This window comes from Alosa pseudoharengus, unplaced genomic scaffold (assembly GCF_046254945.1).
Source record: "Alosa pseudoharengus isolate Yale_2024_CS ecotype anadromous, Long Island Sound unplaced genomic scaffold, YU_APseudo_1.1 YU_APseudo_1.1_scf_12, whole genome shotgun sequence".
NCBI classification, from domain to species: Eukaryota; Metazoa; Chordata; class Actinopteri; order Clupeiformes; family Clupeidae; genus Alosa; species Alosa pseudoharengus.
Genome location: NW_027468587.1, coordinates 19,351,579 through 19,374,181, shown reverse-complemented (window position 1 = coordinate 19,374,181; position 22,603 = coordinate 19,351,579). Strand labels below are relative to the sequence as shown.

At 41.3% G+C, this 22,603-nt stretch overlaps 2 protein-coding genes across 12 annotated transcripts in view; both read right to left on the bottom strand.

Annotated features, from left to right (window-relative positions):
• The window catches only part of arhgef2b (rho/rac guanine nucleotide exchange factor (GEF) 2b), a 53,041-nt gene extending 44,318 nt beyond the window's left edge, over positions 1–8,723 (bottom strand). Inside the window, exons 1-5 of one of the 8 annotated variants that reach the window (XM_076280384.1) lie at positions 8,649–8,723; positions 5,633–5,746; positions 4,940–5,169; positions 1,792–1,963; positions 910–1,003 (exon numbers count right to left, since the gene is read on the bottom strand). In XM_076280384.1, coding sequence (XP_076136499.1) covers positions 910–1,003; positions 1,792–1,963; positions 4,940–5,169; positions 5,633–5,668 — 532 coding nt within the window. In that variant the 5' untranslated portion in view covers positions 5,669–5,746; positions 8,649–8,723. Of the gene's footprint in view, positions 1–909; positions 1,004–1,791; positions 1,964–3,192; positions 3,377–4,939; positions 5,170–5,632; positions 5,747–8,120; positions 8,366–8,648 lie in introns of those variants that run through there. The other 7 variants (XM_076280393.1, XM_076280385.1, XM_076280386.1 and 4 more) reach the window with 7 other exon arrangements.
• A 463-nt stretch (positions 8,724–9,186) lies between these two features.
• On the bottom strand, positions 9,187–22,032 carry LOC143119113 (death-associated protein kinase 2-like). Of its 4 annotated transcripts, none has more exons than XM_076280381.1 (13): positions 21,894–22,032; positions 21,257–21,378; positions 19,061–19,161; positions 18,252–18,473; positions 16,575–16,713; positions 15,839–15,968; positions 15,125–15,173; positions 13,068–13,094; positions 12,814–12,966; positions 11,739–11,784; positions 11,510–11,599; positions 11,125–11,211; positions 9,187–10,212 (listed from the first exon to the last, which is right to left on the bottom strand). In XM_076280381.1, exons 3-13 carry the CDS (start codon positions 19,120–19,122, stop codon positions 10,132–10,134), a joined length of 1,086 nt encoding a protein of 361 aa, XP_076136496.1. In that variant the 5' UTR covers positions 19,123–19,161; positions 21,257–21,378; positions 21,894–22,032; the 3' UTR covers positions 9,187–10,131. The 4 variants fall into 4 exon arrangements, with proteins under 4 accessions (XP_076136496.1, XP_076136495.1, XP_076136494.1 ...); XM_076280380.1 differs by having other exon boundaries at positions 21,253–21,378; positions 21,899–22,032; XM_076280379.1 differs by having other exon boundaries at positions 21,899–22,032.
• Positions 22,033–22,603: the final 571 nt, after the last annotated feature.

The window sequence follows — 22,603 nt, the reverse complement described above, 5'->3', positions numbered from 1 at the left end:
CACATAGACACTTTCACCATGACAACAAACATCGTTGTACACAGGACACTGAAGCAAGCACATGCACAAAAGCAGTGCTAACTTGAATGAAATGGAGTTGTTTGTCTCAACACATCCTAACCATCAGCCAAATTCCTCACAGCCTGATGTCCTAGTGTTCACAAGGTCCACAAATCAGCTTGTGACACATTTAATTCCAGCTTCCAACCACTAATGTGATTAAAAAAAGAGACTGCACAAAGATAGAGATAGATGGAGAAAGATGGAGAGAGTGGTGATACTAAATGGAGGATCGTACATCTGTAAACCCGTACACAGACATACTGAACACAGGAGAACACTCTGTGTTGTGTGCTGTACAAAACACTCACACACACACACACACACACACACACACACACACACACACACACACACACACACACACACACACACACACACACACACACACACACACACACACACCTGGACTGTCTGGTCTGACCAATTATTCATAAAACACATACACCAGCAAAGTGGTTGTGACTTCAGTGCTGTTTCTTTTGTCTCTGTTAGTCTTTTTGGCTGCAGTATTACAGGGGGGCGATTGATTTCCATGTCATTTGGTGGAGGGGTGTAGCATGGGCCTAAGAGGAACCCATTAAATGTTGCAGCGGATCTGAATCACCAGGGAATTCCAATTATTCTTCAGTTTTGTTAAGACGGTGATAGAGCATTTGGCCTCTGAATGCACCTTGAGTTCTCACTGTTATGCCTGTAATGTTCTGGACTGCTATGGTAGTGCTAGTGGGATGTAGTGATTGTACCATAAACTATTCATTTTAATATTAATGGTTATTGGTGTCTTTGTAAGTATGCTAAATACCATAAATGTAAACATAAACATCAACATAAACATGTAATGGGTACCTGACACATGGTATTGAGGAGGCATCTGCTTGCTAGGAGACACACAGAGGGCAGGGGCCGATGCACTGCAACTCTGCATCTGAGACACCTGCTCCTGAAACACACACAACACAGCACCTATGAAATAATTACAACAAACACACACACACACACACACACACACACACACACACACACACATACACACACACACACACACACACACACGTACACACACACGCACACACACACTCTCTCTCACACACACACACACTCACAAACACACACATCAGAGATGCCTGAAACACATGCAACACAGCGGTATAATTACAACACAGTCCTAAAAAGTACTAAAATCTGAGATCCCACTCCTGAAACACTCATCAATGCATCTCTGTCTAGACACACCCTACCCATGTTTGTCTTAACACACACATACACACAAACCTGAGATGCATCATTTTGATTGAATACAAAATCAATAAGCTTAACTTGATCCAACCATCGTTATCCTATATTCACATTCTCTCAAGTATCATCACACCCATAGGATACTCTCTCAATCGCAAGCATGGACACAGTAAAATTAACTGCTACTTACAATCTATCACGCTCTCCCAACCCGCAACAACTTCTGTTCAGAGTGAGAGTTAAATTTAACACCTGAGGTGTCACTATCAGTTGCTGAAGGTGTCAAACAGTGACCACAAATTGAATTGACGCACGCACATACACAACCTGAAATGCTCACACCCATATGAATGCAAATATTGCTCACACTTGACTGGACTACACCATTCAAATCTTTTATGCTATCTACCTATGACTCTCTCCTTATCAGGAAACTCATTGGGGGCACACCTCCTACTCCCTACCACATTTAACCTTTGACCTTTATCTCACCTCCAATAGAGGGAAGATCTGTGGCTGTGAGCCTGCCTCCTCCTCAGTGAGTGACAGGAGGGACTCGACCTGGGTGTAGTGGGTGATGGGGGCCCGGCGGGGGTCCCGCCCCCCCAGAGCCCCAAACAACAGCCTTTCCATGTCCACGGGGTCCAGATTCTCCATACTCAGGCTACACCACGGGAGAGTACAGGGAGGAAAGAGGAGGAGATGAGGAGGAGAGAAAGACAAGGAGATGGACAGAATGAAAAGACATGATTGCAGAAGAAAAGATGCAAAGAGAGGGGGAAAAAAAAGAACAGTTAAACCGTTGAGCACTCACAGAGAATTGACAATAAATTAACAAGCGTGTATGGAAAGAAATCTGTGCCTTACCAACCTGGAACCTGTTTGACAAGATCTGGCTTAACCCTACTAGATAGTCCTTGACTCACCTGCAGTGATTACACTGATAACAACTGTTCGACGCTTGCGTAAAGGTATGACCACTCCAAACGCAACAATCAGCGTGATGGCTATAGCCAAAATCCCCAACATCCCAATGGTCACAAATGGCAGTAAAGCGAGGATAAACATGAAGAAAAATCCCAGAGCATATCCTCCAATCACAGCTAAAACCACCAGTATTGCGTACAAAACAACACATCTTAGATTCAGTTCCATTGTGATAATTCAAGGCTGCACTTTTGGTCGAGCACTAACAACCCAAAAGAGATTCACTTCGGGAGATGCACAATGACGACATAGACTGACTGACGGCTGGGACATGGGATTGGCTAGAGAGACGACAGTACAATGGTAGCACACAGCCACCCGTCACAATGAGCCTCAATGTTGCAATGACAGTGTGTGTAGACTCTGAGATGAGTACACAATAGGCACCCACATCTCCCCCTCTATCTCTCAGTAATACACATAGACACGCGAAGGAAACCACAGAAAAAGCCAGAGGCCTTGATTCAGTATGTCTTTTCTCTCTTATTGTTTAACACACACACACACACACACACACACACACACACACACACACACACACACACACACACACACACACACACACACACACACACGTTTTTCTCTGTCTTTCATGCTCTGTGTTCCTCTGTATTTAACTCTATTTTACTTTGATATCATTCTTCCATACTTAAAGTCATACTTCTATTACTTCATCTTGTTTTCATATACTCAACTCAATCCAAACAGCAAAGTTGACATAATAAGCAGATAAAAATTCAACATTAATAAGACCATAGTTACACTTAACAATAAAGCCATAAGTAAACATTTAGCGGCCGGAACAGTACATGATGAACCAGCAGTAGATTCCATTTCTGAACATCCAACACCGAAACTAGAACTTGAGCATGTGCAATCGACGATAAAGACTTAACTTGAACATACATTTCTCAAACCTGTACTTCACCCAAGCTCTCTGCACCAGGCCACAGTCTCTCCTTGTCTCGTCAGCAAGCATGTCTTACAGTCAGCAAGCATGTCTTAGTCCCTCATAATTCACTCAGTCGAGTGTCTGCCACTCAGAGAGAGAGTATAAAAGTGAAAAAGAGACCCACTCATACCCGAGAGGGGAACTGTGATACAGGAAGTAGTGATGACTCTAGGTGACAGAGAGAGAGAGAGAGGAAGAGAGAGAGAGAGAGAGAGAGAGAGAGAGAGAGAGAGAAGAGGCCTGTAAGCATGCTACTCTTCACAGCCAATACTGGCTGTCAAAGGGTGAGAGCCAGATATAGGGAGAGAACAAAAGTGATTAGACAATCAGGGAAAACAGAGGTCTTCCCAGGCCACCTAAAACAGCACTGATAAGAACAAAGGCATGGCAGCTCTGGTGATAAAGAGCTCGGACTGTTGCTGGGAGCACACCACAGATAAAGCCCTATGAAAATATGCTCAGAGAGACAGAGAAAGAGAGAGGGACACAGGGGGAGAAAGAGAGCAAGCTTGTGAGTTCAACACCATTCTCCCACAGCAGAGCAGAAGGATGCAAGCATATGTACAGTATATATCTGCGACAGGAACCTGGTGACAAGCAAGGAAACATCTGAAGAGAATCAAACAGAGACTAAAGCAGGTCTCACACACCAGAAGAAAGGTATGAGCTCCTTCTATGTACCACGTACATTATGTACTCCATAATTCTGTCTCTGAGACCATGACAAGAACTTTAAGTAGACAGCTCTGTGTCATTAAACTTATGTGTTAGCATCGCTATTACCAGACTGAGGACAAACTGTTGTGAATGCTAAATACTTAACCTCAGTGTTAGATCTAAGCTATGTAAAACCCCTTGAGACAATTTTAATTGCTTTGACACTATGTAAATAAAACTGAATTTAAAATACTGTGGCGCAAGCAGGATTTCACTGTCAAGGCCGCAAATACCGCTCTTAATCCCTTTGAGTAAATAAAGCCATCAGTTCAAAGTTTCAGCTTTGTTATCACTATTCCTCTTTCATAATTAGCATTTAGTGACACAGCTCTCTACAGTTTGCCAGAAACCTACATTCAAAAAGTGCTTAACACCCTGAGGGAACTAGATCAATGACTCAATGTAGTTAATTACTACCAGGCACAACTTAAGGGTCTGATTCTGATACGTAGGCAACTTTTCGAGCAATGTTGCTGGGCAACCACATAATCGGTTCCATTTATTCTGATTGGATGATCATTTGCCTACTGATGATTAAAGTTTACCAGGAAAGATATTGTTGCCCAATATCAATGGGAACATGCCAGAACCACAAAAACAAGGAACATTGCCCAGCAACATTGCTCAAAATGTTGCCCCATGCATCATCAGCTTAACACAGTACACTTTTGGTCAAATTCAGTGAACTGCCCCTCACAGTCCTCTAGCTGTCTATTCTGTGTGTGTGTGTGTGTGTGTGTGTGTGTGTGTGTGTGTGTGTGTGTGTGTGTGTGTGTGTGTGTGTGTGTGTGTGTGTGTGTGTGTGTGTGTGTGTGTGTGTGTGTGTGAGCCATTGGCATTCCTTTAATTGTCCATTGACTAAAATATCAAAAATATTTTTGCCAGACCAGATCAGTCAAGAACTAATGTTTGAGAAGCCTCCAGTCCTCAGGTCATTGATTCCCACCTTGATGTCCCACTCCTAACTCCTGCTGTCTAATTTACCTGCGCTGATCCCATGGCATATTGGCCAGCAACACGGCTCCAGGTTGCCAACTATGTCTGCGTAGGGTGTCCATCTGCCCTGGAGACAACGTTGGGGGCCTCCTGAATTTCACCCCACCATCGGGAGGAGGAGGAGAGGGGCAGGGAGAGCAGGGTGGAGGAGCTGGGCAGGGCACACAGCGACCCACTGGCATGGGGGACCCTGGTATACTGGGAGGTGTGGCGATCATCTGTGAAGAGATAATGGCAGGGGTTTTGGGAGAAAATTAAAAACCAAATCATGGTAACGCTAGCACTGGGATTACAATTAGTCTTGGCGACTTTTATGATGATCATATACCTTTATCTTTGTCTGTACTCACATGCTTTATCATGTTAGTTATACCTTAAATTATGGATGTTACATTGAAACAGTTCAACATGACTACACAGTGTGTGGATGGTAGGCCTAGCCTTGCATCAATGTGTACTTGGAAACTTATTTTCAAAAGATTTATCTCAGTGCTCCATTGGAAGTCAGTCTGAACCTGAAACTGTGTCATCAGATAGCCTACATTAAAGGTCATCTACAGTAGCTTACATCAAGGTATTTATGTCAGTGCAAACAAAGACATTCTCAAGAAGTTAGGTCCCTTGCAGAAAGCGATAAAATCTGGTTTTTGGTTATCAACAATCACTCCAGAGAAATGTCACCATGTGCATCAGAGCTGGATCGTTTTCAGGTCCCATTGGATGTTATGCTGGTCACTCCCCCTAGTGGCACGAAGTCATTGCCACCATTTCTTTTGAAGGGTCTTGCAGGGTTTCCTGATAAAGACAAAAGACCTGTTTCTTATCTCTGCCACAGGATGCTTTTGGATTACAGAGGCATTCATTATTCTCTATAAGCTTCCTTGTTCAGCTTGACAGATTTTGTTTAATAAATGGCCGCTATTCAGGTGGGTTCCGTGACAATGAAGAGAGGTTACAATTCATCCACAGGTCTTCCACAGAAAAAAAAAAAAACAGACATAAGAATAGCCTCCAGCTATGACTATACAAAAAAGAAAGGGGGAGAGGTACCTGTAGACATACATAATGGAGACAAATAGACAGTGAAAGAAAGCGAAGAAATGAGGAGAGGAAAGAAATCATATGTCTCCATGAGATAAAGAACCACACTCCAAACCACTACAGTACACTGTAGTAAGTACCCCACACCCAGCTGTACCCAGCACTATATGTTACGCCGCCTGTGAGAGGCCCATTAGGATTGGAGAACTCAGATAAGGCAGAGAGTTCCTCCAGCTCCGGATGACACCAGCGTCCAGAGAGAGGCCCTGCACTGACAGCAGACACATGGTCTCCATCACAGAGAGAGAGAGGGAGTAAACACCTCCATGGACATAGAATTCTTCTCCTGTGTGCATACATGTACGCGTGTGTGGGGCTGGGACGTATGAGATGCATGTCTGTGGGTGGGTCTACACGTGTGTACGTGTGTGTGTGTGTGGGTGTGTGGGAGGGGGATTTATGTTGGGAGTGCATGCCTTAGCCTGCATGTCTATTTGTGTGTGCGTGCCTGTGTTTGTGTGTGTGTGTGTGTGTGTGTGTGTGTGTGTGTGTGTGTGTGTGTGTGTGTGTGTGTGTGTGTGTGTGTGTGTGTGGGAGGGGTGTAGACATGAGCTGGGTGTGTATGTGATTATGTAGACACTAGGAAAACAATATCAAAGTGAAGAAAGGGAGAAAAGCAATGAATAGATAAAGAACGAAAGAAAAGTATATGTGACAATCTTCAAGGTGGATCTGATCACAGATAAATGCTAAAATATACATGTGCCATTAGGATCATGTGCATGATGGAATGTCATCAGACCACTTCAGGATCCTCTCTGTGGTACAAGTTCAGGATATCACTTTGCATCTCACTTTGCACAATCAACCATATGGCATCCCTCTATTAATTTATTTACATAATACTGACTTTCCCCTCTTCAGTAGGCCTATCTTCCTTTCAAAACACATAGGGACAAGGTTTACATTCCTTGCCATAAACGTTTTATTCAACTCTCAAAGAAGGGAATGAAACACTGGTTATTCAAGACAAAAAGGTAAACAAAGAGTTTGTGCGCAAGCTGGAAACTGGGCGTTGGACACCAAGTAAGCACTAGTAAGCAAACAACTAATTTCTTGTGGGCAGGCTTAAATTTAGACCAGACCAGAGGCATGAATTGTCCTTCCCTCCTCCCCCGCATTTTCACTTTGGGGTCACAGGCAACAAACCAGAAAGGAATGTAAACAACATGAGACAAACAGGTAGGGCCGAAGGAGTAACATGGGCTAGTGCATGACCTCACACCCTACCATGTCACTTCTCCGAAAAGTGCATTATCAACTTACTTACAATACTTCTGGTATTTAATTCTTACAGTTGGCATAGACCAATACCTGACCTAGGCAATGTGTTAAACTAAACATCACAGCAAACAAACTGGCATTCCAGGGTTTCTTATCATTATGGCTCTTGCAGGCAGTTCCAAACAAGTAGTGTTCCGGGAAATACCCATGTAGACCATTAACTGACATAATCCAAACAGTTAGGTCTACAACTGACGTTGTAGCAAAACATCAAATGTTTGTCATTCAAATACATGTGTGATATTTCCCGGTGACTGTGTGACTGGAGTGGACTACTGAAAGAATTAATCAACTTTTTTTAAACATAATGTGAAGAGTCACCAAGGCTGTGTTAGAGTTTGGATGCCTTTGTTAAGACATTAAATATTAATCGCTCTTATCATTATAGCTCTTGCAGACACGGTTACAGACAAGTTAGTGTCATTGCCTAACAGGTTTCGGCAATTAATCTACCCATGTAAACTATTAACTAACATAATCAAAGCAAAATTCAAATACTTAAAACTGTTATTGTGGCATATCCTTATAGTCTACCCATATCAATTGTTAGTGACTGGGATAACCTACTAGGCTACAGAAGTAATTCTTCATCAACGGTTTTTTAGACATAGGCTTAATATAAAAAGTCACAAACACTATAGGCCTGGGGATTAGGAGAAATATGATGTCTATGTTAAAAAGGACCATATAAACTTCATTGTTAGCTAAATCTTTTTTACGGCCCCCTACTAGGTCAAGTGACTCAAGTCAAGATATCAGTTGCTCTAACAATAGACCAACTCACCTGTTCTGTGGTATTACTGCTCCCAGATGCTGCCAAAAGCCACTGGCAAAAATGTAAAATAGCCTAGTCCGACTTTGAATACGAATTAGAAGCGTCGTTTAGTCAAAATAGGACTCATCCAGGTCTTTCCACTAAGGACCTTCACTCGTGAAGCTCGGACCTGAAACCGTTCCACAGGTGAGTCGTTCGTCATTTGATCTGGAGCCTAGTGTGTGTTAAAGCTACACTACAACCACTCCCACAACTTGCTTTTTGAAGTATCTTACCTGACCGCCTCTGTACCATATCCTGTTTCCTTACCAGTTTCGTTACAATGTCTTCGCCGGTGGATAATTGACTCGCTTGTCTGTGAGTTTGTGCGTGCCTGCCTGTGTGAGTCGCGCGCCTCAGTGCTCGCGTCAGTGCCAATTATATTACATAGGCTATAGCCTACTTTCTGATGTTTGACAGCCAGCGACAACGTGCAAGTATAAATCACACACATATCTCGTTGACAGGTTAATTTTTAAATTATGAGATCATACTCACATTTAGCCTATCAAAGACCCCTTTTTTGTGCTTGGTTGCGTCTGTTGTGAATCGCTCTATGGCAACGGCCTTCCTCCCGCGACTGAACAGATCTGATGACTGACTGCCTTTGGCGACTGAGAGAGGTCCGAGGCGGGTCGTCTGCTAGAGCACTCGCATGGGCAGCGTTAGGAATTTAGAGAGTGAGAGAGCATTATTATTTCCCTTGCCTCCCTCTCTCCCTCAAAGAATGCTGACTCCTTGGATACTTGGATGCCCTCGCTTGCCATGCCATTCCAAACCACCATGTCACACCTCTATCTCTCCTCCCTCGGAGGATCTTGTGCCAATGTCCTTGTGCGAGCTCAGTGAACATCTAGCCTACACCCAGCGATCTGAAACCTACTTTTCCACTGGAGAACATATTCATTGAAAAATGTGTAAATCCAGGAGGTGGCAAGTAGGCTACACATAACCTAAATGTGGAAAATTAATATGTATGTATTTAGAGATTTTGGTAGGAACAACTGAGAATAAAACACACAGCTCCAGATTTTGATGCTGGGAAAAAACATTTAATCAGTTATTCAGTATTAAACTAGGTAACTTAAACTACACAGCAATACAAATATAAAATGCTAATGATAAACATGTCTTCAAAACACATCACCTCACACGTTGAAACGTTTCAAAGGTTTGTTGTTTGTTTGTTTTAATAATAATAAAATAATATTTTTTTGCAAACAAAATTTGAAATGTTACCAAGATACAGCTTTCATTTAGGCCCTTGTAAAGCAGTCATATTTGTTGCAAAGGGCAAACATGCTGCATTGTATAAAAAACCTCTCAGATCTCTCAGCTTTGGTTTGATGCATTAGGCTGTCATTTAACCGAGGTAGAGAGTATGAGAAAAAACAAAAACTATGTAAACAGCTTTCACTTAAAACCCCATGCTGTTGCCAAGGGTGTACTTCTCTGTTTGTACAAAATACATTTATCAAGAGGAATAACTTCAAGTAACTCCTAAAATAGTTTGCACAGTCTGTGTGTGTGTGTGCGTGCATGCGTGTGTGCGTGGGTGCCTGCATGCATGTGTGTGTGTGAGTGTGTGTGTATGTCAGAGAGAGAGAGATAGAAACAGTGAGTGGCAGAACAAGAGCCTGCAAACTATCAGAAATACTGCTATGGTTGATTTACAGAGTGACATTCCTCAACCCAATAACTTATCTCTGTGCTCCAAAATACAGCGCAGAAATTAAAAGCACAACAATGGAACCTCCTTCTTATCTCTGAACTGAACTCAACATTTACACGGTTACCATAACTTCACTGTGAACTAGAGTGCTATGCTCTATTGGAAAACAGAGTTATCACTGACAAAATGTACTTGTTTAACACAGCCAGTGAGCTTGCCACAGTGAACACAGACATCCCATTCAGACATCTAGTCTCTGTTAGACAAGATTAGTCTGTAAGGCCATGTGGCTCCCTCTAGTGGTCATCCTTAGGAGTTGCTGCTCAGGCGACGGCGGATTAGCGATGCTGGCTTGGTCTCTGTATCCTCCTGGTCACTCTCACACCCCCTCTGTTCGGTAGAGAGAAATAGTAAAACTCTGTAAGCCTTTTGTTTTCTTTGACTTCTGAATTGTTTGTTGTTGTCTTTTACTTATTTTAACACATATAAATATCTTGCTACATTTTTTAAGCTGACAATATTAATGGAAATATAATATAATATCATATAATAATGTAATTACGTATTATTACATTACAATGAAATTCTATGAAACTCATCAGAAATGTCGGGAGTATTTTTTTAGAAAGACAAAATGATTAAGAATATATAAATATGATGCAAAATTCTTAACCATAAGATCACTGAAATTAAATCGAAACTAGGTTTTGTCTTTCTTTAAAATCAAATATTTGTTAATCAGCCGATCTGAGCAAATAGGGTTATAGGCTACTTTAACTGTTGGTTAAAATGGCTGAAAAGCTAAGCTGTGATGGCAAGCTAAGGAAGCGAAAATGATTGTTTAGAAATGTTGGAATCGTGGCTCCAAATGGGAGTAGTGCGGTGAACAGCAGCAGAGCAGAAAGTGAACAGCTGTGGCTGTGAATGGTAGTCAATAATACATAATATTCATATTAGGAATGAAAATAGGTGTTCCTCATTATGAAAAGTTTGAGAGCCACTGTTCTAGAAAGCATCTCTGTGCTAATGAGCTTGGGAATGTCCTGGGACTGTAGCCAGTCCGATGTTGTGCAACAATTACTCTATGGTTTGGGTCAGCCCAAAAAACAACCAATCATATCTAAATATTAATATTAATCAGAAAATGTCATGGCTGGGGTCTGCAGTGGAGTTGTTTAGATCTAGTATATAGCCGTAGTCATGCCGTTCCCAAATGGCTTCTTCAGCCCTTCTCCGAGTTGCAGAACACTAAACTTCACTAAGCATCAAACAGTTCAGGCAACCTTGAACCGGTTTTCTTACCAACTCTTCATCAGCTTTGGCACTTGACTTGCACAGTAACTGCAAGCGACAAAGTCTATTGCAAGCCCACACCATGTTATATGACATCTGTGGAGGAAGAAGAACAGAGTTAGAGATACCGCACCACCACAAAACAGGAGATTTTAATCCTGCCAAGATCATGAAAACTGGATTAACATTAAAACAGGACAACAGGGACTGAACCCATCTGAGATGCCAAAAATGTTTAATGTAATCTCTGCAATAGATACTATTAGTATAGGATTATACATGGCGCAACAAAGAGCTCTTGTGCAATACCACATTTGCTCAGCAGATGTCAGGCTTATCTCATGGTCATCTCAAAAGGAGACCCCTTACAACACCCAAACAAGTGGAACCTCACCCTCCATTTCCGCCTAGCATTGAACTTCTTGAAGTTTTTCATGTTGATGGAGGAACGACTCCTATTGGCTGCCTGCTTCCTTGTCAGAGGCTGAGAGAGAGGAAGTACATATATTTGTCCAGTCCCAGTCATTGTAATAAGCAATAACTAGCACGGGTTCCAACACGCAAGTGAAGAAAAAGTTCTAGCATTTCTCTCTACAGCAACCAAGATATAAGATCCTCCTCACCTTGATCCAGGGGTGGAGTAGACATTCATCTGCTGTCATTCTCTCACTGTAGAAATATGTGCATACATTAATCACATTTATTATTAAGCAAAAGTCACTTGAAAGACTCATGTTACATGTTGTTTTTGCTGTCAAAAACATTTAGCCTATAATGATCGGGAACCTGTAAGTTTGAACTCAGAGTACTCTGACTCTTTGCATTGAGAATTAGTATGCTTTAGCTGCATTTATCAGGGCCTGGAAAATTTAACAAATGCAACAAAATATGTATAAAATAAGTTCTTATCTTTTTATCATGCCTTTTTATCACGTCTAAATGCATTTAATATACTGTACACATCTTAGAGGAACAATAAGGGGAGTTGACTTTTCCTGTATAGTTTTCTTTCCATCTTTTATACAATGTCTCCGATTGCAAAGTATGTTTGTTTTTCAGTTTGACACCAACATACACCTCACTCAGCTATATAGTATGAAAGGGAAGGGCATCTAAACTACTATATATTAACATGTAAACTTAAATGTGTAGGTATACCTGCATCTCTATATATAATATATATATAGAAAAAAAACCATATCGGTCGACCTCTAGTAGGAAGCATTCATGTAGGACACCTACACACTATACACAATCAATAAATGTTTTTCAAGGTCTGTTTGAAAGGGGTAATGGCCTGTGCAGATTACATTAAATTTTGCCACGATTTTGTCGTAGCCAACAAATTTCCATGGTTGTGCCCGAATATGATAGGTAGGGAATGACGGCTAAGGAGGAATGCATCTTGTAATGTGACATATTCAACAACCAGCGATTTATTGTGTGCGATGTTCCACGACTCCATGACCAAAAGTGTAGCATGTCAGACTTTTTTTGGGATTCTCCTACGACTCCCGTGACGTGCACCATAGGCTGCATGATCTTGCAAGACGCAACAAGAATTTGCGGTTCTCTGATCGCATAGTCTGACATAGTCAATCGTAAAAGACCATTTTGAAAGACAAAAAAATTGAGTAATATGCACAGGCCATAAAAGAGGACAATGGCAGGTAAACAGAGGGGTACAAATGAAAATACCTTGGGTCCCTGACCAGCAACTTCTCAATAAAGTCTTTGGCCATGGCACTAGTCTCACTGAAGTACTGTTCTTCAAACTCATAGTTCATCGCCACTATGTTTCTTAGTGTCTCCTCGTCAGTATCCCCTTGGAAAGGTGACATGCCACTCAGTCTGTGGAAATAAATCACACAGGAGATGGTAGAGCTGCACAAGTATGTTGATATGTATTTCAATGATTGGCCACGTGGCAGCTCAAGTGTGTGGATACTTACAAAATGTATGTTACCACTCCAAGGCTCCTGAAAAATAAGAAAACATTTTGAATGATGAAACAAACTCCTACATTTCACAGGTCTATTTCATGCTCAAGATAAGGGGTAACACTTTATTTTACTGTGTCACTATTACAGTGTACCTACCTAATTAGGTACAGTGGTACAACCTGTGTAACAACATGTACTATCAGGTACTTGTATTATGTATTTGTGGGTACCTACATATAGTTGTTACATTGTAATACTGAGTGCTTTTACAAAACTCTGCCAATTTGCCTAAATTTTCATCAGAGGCAAAGAGCTGACCTGAGACCTGCTGGATGGGGTAAATCTGGCCATGATAATTTGATATACAAACCACTCTTAGCTCCAGTCAAGGCCTCATTATCTTCAGTGTACATGTAACAGCTGTGCTGCTACAACCTTGTTACTCTTTGATACAGTGGAATAAACCTATTAAGTGTACTAGTTAATTACTTACATGTACATATGACATGTATGTTATGTCTTCGACGTCTTGGAACAGGTCTACTAATTCACATGTACTGTGTGGTGTAACAGCAGACACGTTTCAACACATCAATTACAGGATGCATGACATCATTGACAGGATGTATATAATATGTACATGTAACTACTTAACTGGTACACTTTATTTTAATGGGTTTATTCCACTGTATCAAAAGAGTAATAAATGTGTACCAACACAGTTGATACATGTACTACAGTATGTAGGGTAATGGCAGACATGTTCCAAGACACCAATGACACAACATACATGTAATATGTAATTGTAAGTACTTAACTGGTACACTTCATTTTAATGGGTTTATGCCACTGTATCAAAGAGCAATACGTGTGTACCAACACAGCTGATATATGTACTATGTAGTGAATTAGTAGACCTGTTCCAAGACATCGAAGACACAACATACATGTCACATGTAAGTAATTAACTGGTACACTTAATAGGTTTATTCCACTGTATCAAAGAGTAACAAGGTTGTAGCAGCACAGCTGTTACATGTACACTGAAGACAATGAGGCCTTGACTGGAGCTAAGAATGGTTTGTATATCAAATCTATCATGGGCAGATTTACCCCATCCAGCAGGTCTCAGGTCAGCTCTTTGCCTCTGATGAAAATGTAGGCAAATTAGCAAAGTTTTGTAAAAGCACTCAGTATTACAATGTAACAACTATATGTAGGTACCCACAAATACATAATGCAAGTACAATGATAGTACCTGATAGTACATGTTGTTACACAGGTTGTACCACTGTACCTAATTAGGTAGGTACACTGTAACAGCGACACATTAAAATAAAATGTTACCAGATAAGGATATGGTGAATGACTCTAATTAGATTCGATTATATTCAACTTTATTGTCATTTAGCAGAGTACAGGTACAGAGCCAATGAAATGCAGTTGACATCCAAAAGAAGCATTAAATACCAAGTGCAGGTAGAATATGGTTGTGTATACAATAGAGATTAATAATGTTCAGTGTATAGGTGGATAAATATAGGTTTATATATATATAGGTATATATACATGTAATATGCAGTTATTGTCATTTAGCAGAGTACAGGTACAGAGCCAATGAAATGCAGTTGACATCCAAAAGAAGCATTAAATACCAAGTGCAGGTAGAATATGATTGTGTATACAATAGAGATTAATAATGTTCAGTGTATAGCTGGATAAATATAGGTTTATATATATAGAGGTATATATACATGTAATATGTATATAAATACCTATATATATATATATATATATATATAAACCTATATATAATTTACATGTATATATACCTATAATATATAGGTATATAGATGTAATATATATGTACAGTATATGACACCTTTATACTTCCCATTTTACAGTTTTTTAAGTCTAGGGTATCCTGTGGTTAAAGCAGAGAGCTCAAGCAAGCTCCAAAGTAATATGAGAAGTGTGTACTGTAGTACTTGGAGAGGGGAATTAGACAATAGAGAGGTGTGGGGGTGTTTCTATAGTGTGTTTTGTACACGGCCTCAGAACCTTACCACATATCCGCTGCTGTGCTCAAGGGCTCAAAGTTGATCACCTCGGGTCCTGTTGGAGGAAGTGAAGACACACACAGTTCCTCCAAATCACTTATATAACAAGACAAACCCAAAGCAGAAGCTAGGACAGAGGTCAGCCAAGAGCTCGAATACACAACTTTTCAGTCAGACAGAGTGAAATATATGGCTCCCATATGGTACATTTGTCATACCTATTTGTTACCTTGCAGCCGCATTGTGATAGGAATCTTTATATCAGTGTCAGTGCTGTATCATGAGAGTGTTTTTTGGCTTATCATGTTTGGACAGCGATAGAATGCTACACGCCTGTCCATGCTAACCTCTCTCAAGCCCTAGACCACATCCTGCTCAGAGCTAGACCACACACATCTCTATGGCAACCTGCAATGGTTTCACAAACTAAAGTGAGTGTCACACGTCTGCATACACAAAAATGCACAGAGACGTGCATCTGGAAATAGCCAACTGGGTTACACACACATATTTTCTGTTCCACTCCCCCACAGAATAAGCCACACATACCAAAATCACTCCCCAGATCTCAGACTCATGCACACACGCTTAACTCTTTCCAGCCCAAAACACACACACACACACCACACATACAGACAAAGACAAACAGATAGAGACAGACAGACAGAGAGAGAGAGAGAGAGAGAGAAGCGAAACCTGCTCTTTGCTCTATATAATTACCTATATATTGTGGAGTTCCACAGAGACTCTTGTACTCCTCCCCTGGGGTGAATCGATGGGCAAGGCCAAAATCTATGATCTTGATGTGAGGGTGTTCCTGCTCCTTCTCTGACAGCATGATGTTCTCTGGCTACATACAGCATGCACAACAAATAGAACAGTGCAAAGTTTTGAGCCAATTCTGACAGGCAGTATAACAACATGCATCTCCCTTGGCATTCATGTTGAACATCTGATGCATAGCAAGGACCTCTCTAGGGGCTAAATAGTGACAAAAAATAAATTATTTTGTTTACAGAGATGTAATATGAATCACGCCATCTTACAACAGACAATCTGGCAAATAATAGAAAGCATTTGGGGTAGTGCTAGTGATAACTAACTGCAGAGATCAGTTGGTAATGTGACCCAGATGTGTTTAAATGTCTAAAGGCATATTTTGAATGTTAGCAATGGTGTGACTTCATGCTCTCACCACTCTCAACAATATGATACTGTGACAGTTACACCAGTGACAGACAAGGTACAGACAGGGTACAGTCTACCAGCTCTCCAATTTGCAACAAAAGCGGGAGGCGATTCACAAAAACAAGACCTTTGGTGTTGTATATTTCTTTAGATGCTTCTTTTTGTCTTGTGAAATAAAAAACTAAACATCTCGAATGGTTTTCATACGTGATTCTATCTTAGTTTCTGATGACTACCGAAAACAAATACAAGTTGCACATCCTCTCACCTTGAGGTCAAAATGGGCAATGTGTTTACTATGCATGAAGCCTACACCCTTTACAATCTGCTTCATAAACTCGATCGCCTCGTTCTCGGAAAGGTTCTCCTTCTCAGCGATGAAATCAAACAGCTCGCCCCCGTTGATCCTGCACAGGGGGATGAGAGAAGCCAGGCAGACAAGCATGAAGAAACACAAAGACCAGGGGTCAACAGGGGAGGGACAGGAGAGATTAAGAGAGAGAGAGAGAGGGAGAGAGAGAGGAAGATATAGATAGAGCGAGGGAGAGAGAAAGAGAGGGAGAGAGAGAGGAAGATATAGATAGAGAGAGCGGGAGAGATAAAAAGGGCTGTGAGAAAGCAAAGCTAGTGGCTTAGTGTCAAGTACACTATGTCCCACCATTGTATGGGGGAGGTATTACATTTCTGAAGACATGATGGCTGATATGTCATAAACTACACTGTATCTGCACTGAGAGAAACGATAGGACCATTTCAAAGATTTGTATCTCACAGTTATTTTAAATCTCTGGTTTCAGATTATTTACTGCAACATTTTCAGTGGGCTGCTTGTTAGTTCTCAGCAGCTGTATGTAGTTTAGCCAACATTACAGGAGGGAAGAAGAAAAAAAGAAGAGAAAGGACAGAGCAGTAAATTACGCTAAAGGAAAGACAGCAAGAAATGGATAATACTTTAGAGAAAATGTTTCAAACAGCCAATTAGTTATCCAATATGTTTAGGTTTATAGCATTTATTGATGATTTTTTCCAAATCTGCTTAAAAAAGAAACGGCTTATAATACAGTATATGCACTAGTTTATACACATGACAGATGACAAATTTTTCAAACTATTTCCAGACCTCAAGAGAAATGTAATGCATTAAAGATGAGTATCTCAAAAGAGACGCATTTACATTCTATGATGTCATGTTATTAAATAAAACAGTAAATAAAACTGCTGCAGACCTCAGATTAGAAGGAGGAATCCAAAACAAGTCTTGTCTAGGATTGCATGTTTAGATAAATAAAACCTAATAGTTTTTCACTAGAAAAATTGTAGTAGTAGAACGAGAGAACAAATATGAGTGAACTGAAGCCACTTCGGATCTTCGGATTCATTTAATCTCTGAGCATGTAACAAGCATGCACCCACACACACACAGGAGGCAGACAAAAGAGATGCTCAGACAAAGGGAGACTGTGGTCAAGACCTGAACTTTGAAATAGTCCGCCTATCTTTCTCTGGTTACATAGCTTGTGTGTATCACGCCTGCAGCCCATAGCTTCCCCAGTGGAAAATGCCACCTCCATCCAGGCTGTTTACCGGCCAACACTGTGACTCACAGACAGTACAATTGGCCATGTAATCCCCTCAATCAACTTCAGTGCTAATCTAATAGTTCAGGTCACATGGTGGCTGGCCTTGTAGGAGCTTGGGCCCTATAAATATAGAGGTGCAGAATGCAGTATTGCAAACAGATGACATCTAATTCTCTATTGACTGACCAGTCAGCGCAGCATGTGACAACTCTTTTATTTACACAAAAACACACACGCATATACACACACACTACACTGGTCACTTAAGATGTGCAAGCAAAGCACAACTCTGAAACATACATATATACAGACAGACAGACAGACAGACAGACACAGTAAACAAATCGGTTCAGGTGCCCACTCACAGTTCCACAATGAGCACCACCTCGGCCTTGCTCTCAAACACGTCGCGGAGGGCCATGATGTTAGAGTGCTGCAGCGCCTGCAGGATCTCCACTTCCTGCTCCACGCTCTTCCTCTCAAGGCCAAGCCGGCTGCTCACGCTCCGCCGCAGCTTCAGGAACTTACCCGCCCAGCGAGTGCCCGTCGACCGCTCGTGCACCACCCGCACCTGCCCATAGTGCCCACTGATGGACCACCGCAGAGAGAGAGCGAGAGAGAGAGAAAAGATGAGAGGAAGGCTTCAGTTTACTCTTGCATTTGCTTGTTTGCTGAACAACAAGTTGGTCTGTGTTTCACATATTACATTTGATGACTTAACTATATGTTTAGTCAAACACAGTGGTAGAAAAGGAGACTGGGCTTTATATTAATTTGTTCAGCTGCAGTTGTTTTCAGTGTTTATAGTGTCTATAATTAGCCAGGGAGATTGAGCAGCTCTCTGCTCTCAATATCTTTAGTAAAAGGTTTTAAAGCCATAGGACTTAAAATATTTCAAATACATTTGCTTAAGAATGAATAGCCTACAGATGCAACATATATTTGGCTAAAACACATCTGTGGTTAAACTGCACAATGGTCCTGTGATTGTTGGTGTGTGAACTTAATTGTGTCTGACATCAAAACAAAGTTCTCAGAAGAGGTATGCTTTGTGTCCTCTTAATCTGATCAGAATCTCTCTGTGAATTTTGTTCATATATGACAACCGTTCATTTAGAAGTTATCCTAATAGGTATTTGAAAATCTGAATGTTCTGTTCTGTTTTGCGACTGACCTGCCCAACATATCTCCAATTTCATAAAAGTCCTCCACATTCTGAAGTTTAATCAGAGCCATGGCAGACTGCTCCTGCTATCTCCACTCCAGCCACATGGACTGCAAAACATCAACGTGCATAACATTATTTACAACAGTAATTAAAACATGCAAACACATGCATAAACAGTAGCCCAGTTGCAAACATCCACATGCTTTTCAGTCCTGTTCAGAACAAACATTTATTCAGTGGTGCCTTCGGAATTCCATCTGATGATGAAAGCAGATTGGACCTAAATAAACTCTGCTGGGCGATTCTATTGTAACTCAAACAACAGCTCATTGTTGGACCCCGCCTAACCCCCACTGAGGTGAGCATGCAGGAAGATAGCAAGTTTACGCCTAATTCACCACCATTTTTATCCTGATTTCCACATATCTGTCTCGAGATCCTAACATTAAAAACATCCCATGTATTGGTTATTCCACCTTTTCTGATCGTCATTGCAGGCACCATCTCATGAATTCATGAATAGTTTCATGAATTCCCCTAAACTGCTCAGGAGAAACTGCAAGCCCTGACCATCCTGTGTGAAATACAAGAGTAAGTCAACAACCATACAAGGGAAATGAAAAGCAAAACAATGGACACTATCAGTTCAAAAGGGTCATTATGACATCAGCGGCAAGAGCAGGTGTGTTTGGGAGCCAGAAAGCACAAAAGACAAACTCAGTCCCTTTGCTTGTATGAATGTGTATACATGTGTGTGTGTCTGTGTGTGTGTGTGTGTGTGTGTGTGTGTGTGGTGGGGGGGATTTACGTGTACATGGAAAAAGAATGTGTCATTATGTGAGAGTGATGTGTTGCGTAAAGAGTAAGCAAAGATGTACATGTGGCCCTGTAAGTGTGTAAGCATGTGCATAATGTGTGTGTGTGTGTGTGTGTGAACGTGTACATTAGGCCTCTCCATCCCCTCCCACCAGGCATCCAGCAGAGAAAGAGCAGAATCTGTATCAGTAAATATTTACTCAGGCCATTGGGAGAGCAGGAAGAGTCCCCGTTTATCAGCAAACACCCCGACACGGTTGTCAGCGTAGCAGGGAGGCACGCCACACACACACACACACACAAAAGATGCCGAACACTAGCATCACAGACAACCGAATGTCCCAGAGAAAACAGTTGAGGGGAGAGAGAGAGAGAGATAGAGGGAGAGACGGGAAGAATAAGCAGGGCTTATTAGTAGGCAGTGGTGAGTATCCGTACTGTAGAACGTCTAGAAAAACTATAAATAAGGGGGGGGGGGGGGGGTGTCGAGAAAAATTGGGGGAGAAATTCAAGGATTCTTGTCAAGTGACACAGAGTTTCATCGAAACTACGATCAGTAAACTGTAACCTACAGATGCTTGCCACATCATTGGACTGTGTACATTTGTCATTGTCATGTCATAACCACACTGAATGGATATCAATAAAAGAAGAATGTCAGAACTTTCTCTCCCTCTCTGTCTCTCTGTGTGTGTGTGTGTGAGTTTGCCTTGTGGTGAGGTAGGCCTTAAGATGCCATTTGTGTCAAGGACAATATGAAAAATGGGATAGTATGTCATGCAACAGATTTGCAGTGGAGAACTGCTGATGACAGACAATGGTGGCAATGTAGGGGCCCACAGAGAAAGAGAGAGTGCAGAGAGTGGGATGGCTGAAAAACAGTGACCACCTGAGTAACCAGTCAAACTGGTCACTGATTCAAAAGTGACATAGCCTACGATTTCTGCAAAAACATAAGTTCCTTAAAGGGTTTGTGTGTTGAACAATAAAGATCAAATTAGGCTATATAGGCTACTTTACTTTAGTCAAAGTCAAAGTCTGCTTTATTGTCAATTTCTTCGCATGTCAAGACATACAAAGAGATTGAATATACGTTTTCCACTATCCCACGGTGGAGACTAGACATATTTTACCAATTAAGTCCACAGACAAACATAACATAAGTAAACAATATAAAAAGTAAATAAGAAGGCACATACAATAAAGAAATAAGAGCAGCGCAATTTACTTTTGCACAAAAGTGCAACTTTATGGCTAATCCTTTAATAATCAATAGGCCTAGCCTAAGCTACAGAATCTGCTATTTCTGAGTGTGAAAATGAACTGAACAAAACTTTTAGAAACTGTAGGTTTGACATAGGCTATAGCCTAAAACAACTCACCCACCGTAACTTGTAACTTGTAACTGGTGTTTGATGAAATGCAGTAAATGTATCCGTTGTTTGATGCAGTTCCTTCATGGATCGGATTCCATAATCATTCACTTTCCTGTTAATCCTTGATGAAATCTAAACGCAAGAAGAAATCATGTTCGTTTTCAAACACCCATTTCCCGGTTTCTTTGCAGTTACAGGACCGGTCTAACCTCTCTCTTCTCTCAGACTGTGCAGTCGAAGCATCTACAGGGGGCTTGTAGCCTACAAATTCCACAACAGAGGACACACACCCTTTGAACGCCAGTCTTCGTGTCATGGGAATGTATGCGGGGCGATGTCCTTTTAGAAATAGTAGCCTATTTTACTAATCTCATGGGCTAGTGGCTCACACAGTGTCAATGGAGTTGATGTGTTTCAGGTCTTCATGTCACTTGAATGGTAACCTGTGTCTATAACATTAACATGAATTAGCCTATTCCACAAGTTAAAGGTATGAAACCAGCTTTTGCTGTTTCTTCATTAGCAACCAGGAAGCGCTTATTTCAGCACCACGCAGTTCCATTAGAAAACGAAAACATAGAGGTTTGACACAATCTGTGAAATGTCTGTTAAAGAAACTATGCTGCAGTTGGTGTAGGTTAGCCTACCTCACCTCTGAGGTTGCTGTGACGGGAAATCTCCATGGCAGCTGATCCAAGAACGGTGAAATTGATGACGCGCAGACCTATGGCGTTTGTCATCGATCCGGTGGCACTGTTATCCCATGTCAGTAGGTGCTGCTCTGGACTTGAGAATAGGTGTGTGTTTTCTGGTTATAACAGTTTGTCACTGCTACTTTACTGCAACTTTGCGAACCCCGGTGGTCGTACAAGGTCACTGCAGTGTAGGCTGAACCGGAATCAAGAATTTTGGCATTTGCGTAATTTCTTAAAATGGCCATTAGTAGGCCTACATTTATTAATTGATTTTGTTGATAATAGTAAGCTAGCCTATCCCTTGTCATCTTTATTGTAAGCCTACCTCACCTGCTTGCATGAGATGGGGAACTTATAAAGAGAGGGTAGGCCTATTGATTTGTGGCTGTGGAAGAGCAGCGATGGAATGAATACCTTACGGGCGCAGTACAAACAGTATGAGGCTTTCCAGATAACAGACATCAGCCAGCATGTTGCCTTGTATAGTATTCTTTTTCCACAGCACAAGAGGTGGGCTTCCAGACTGATTTTGCAGTGTAGGCTAGTCATGATCAAAAGATGTTTGGCGTTTTGTCCAAAGCGACTTACGACAATACAAGCCTATCAGGAACTCTTAACTACATTTATGCGTTTTGCATTGCCAAGTAAACATTTAGAACTAG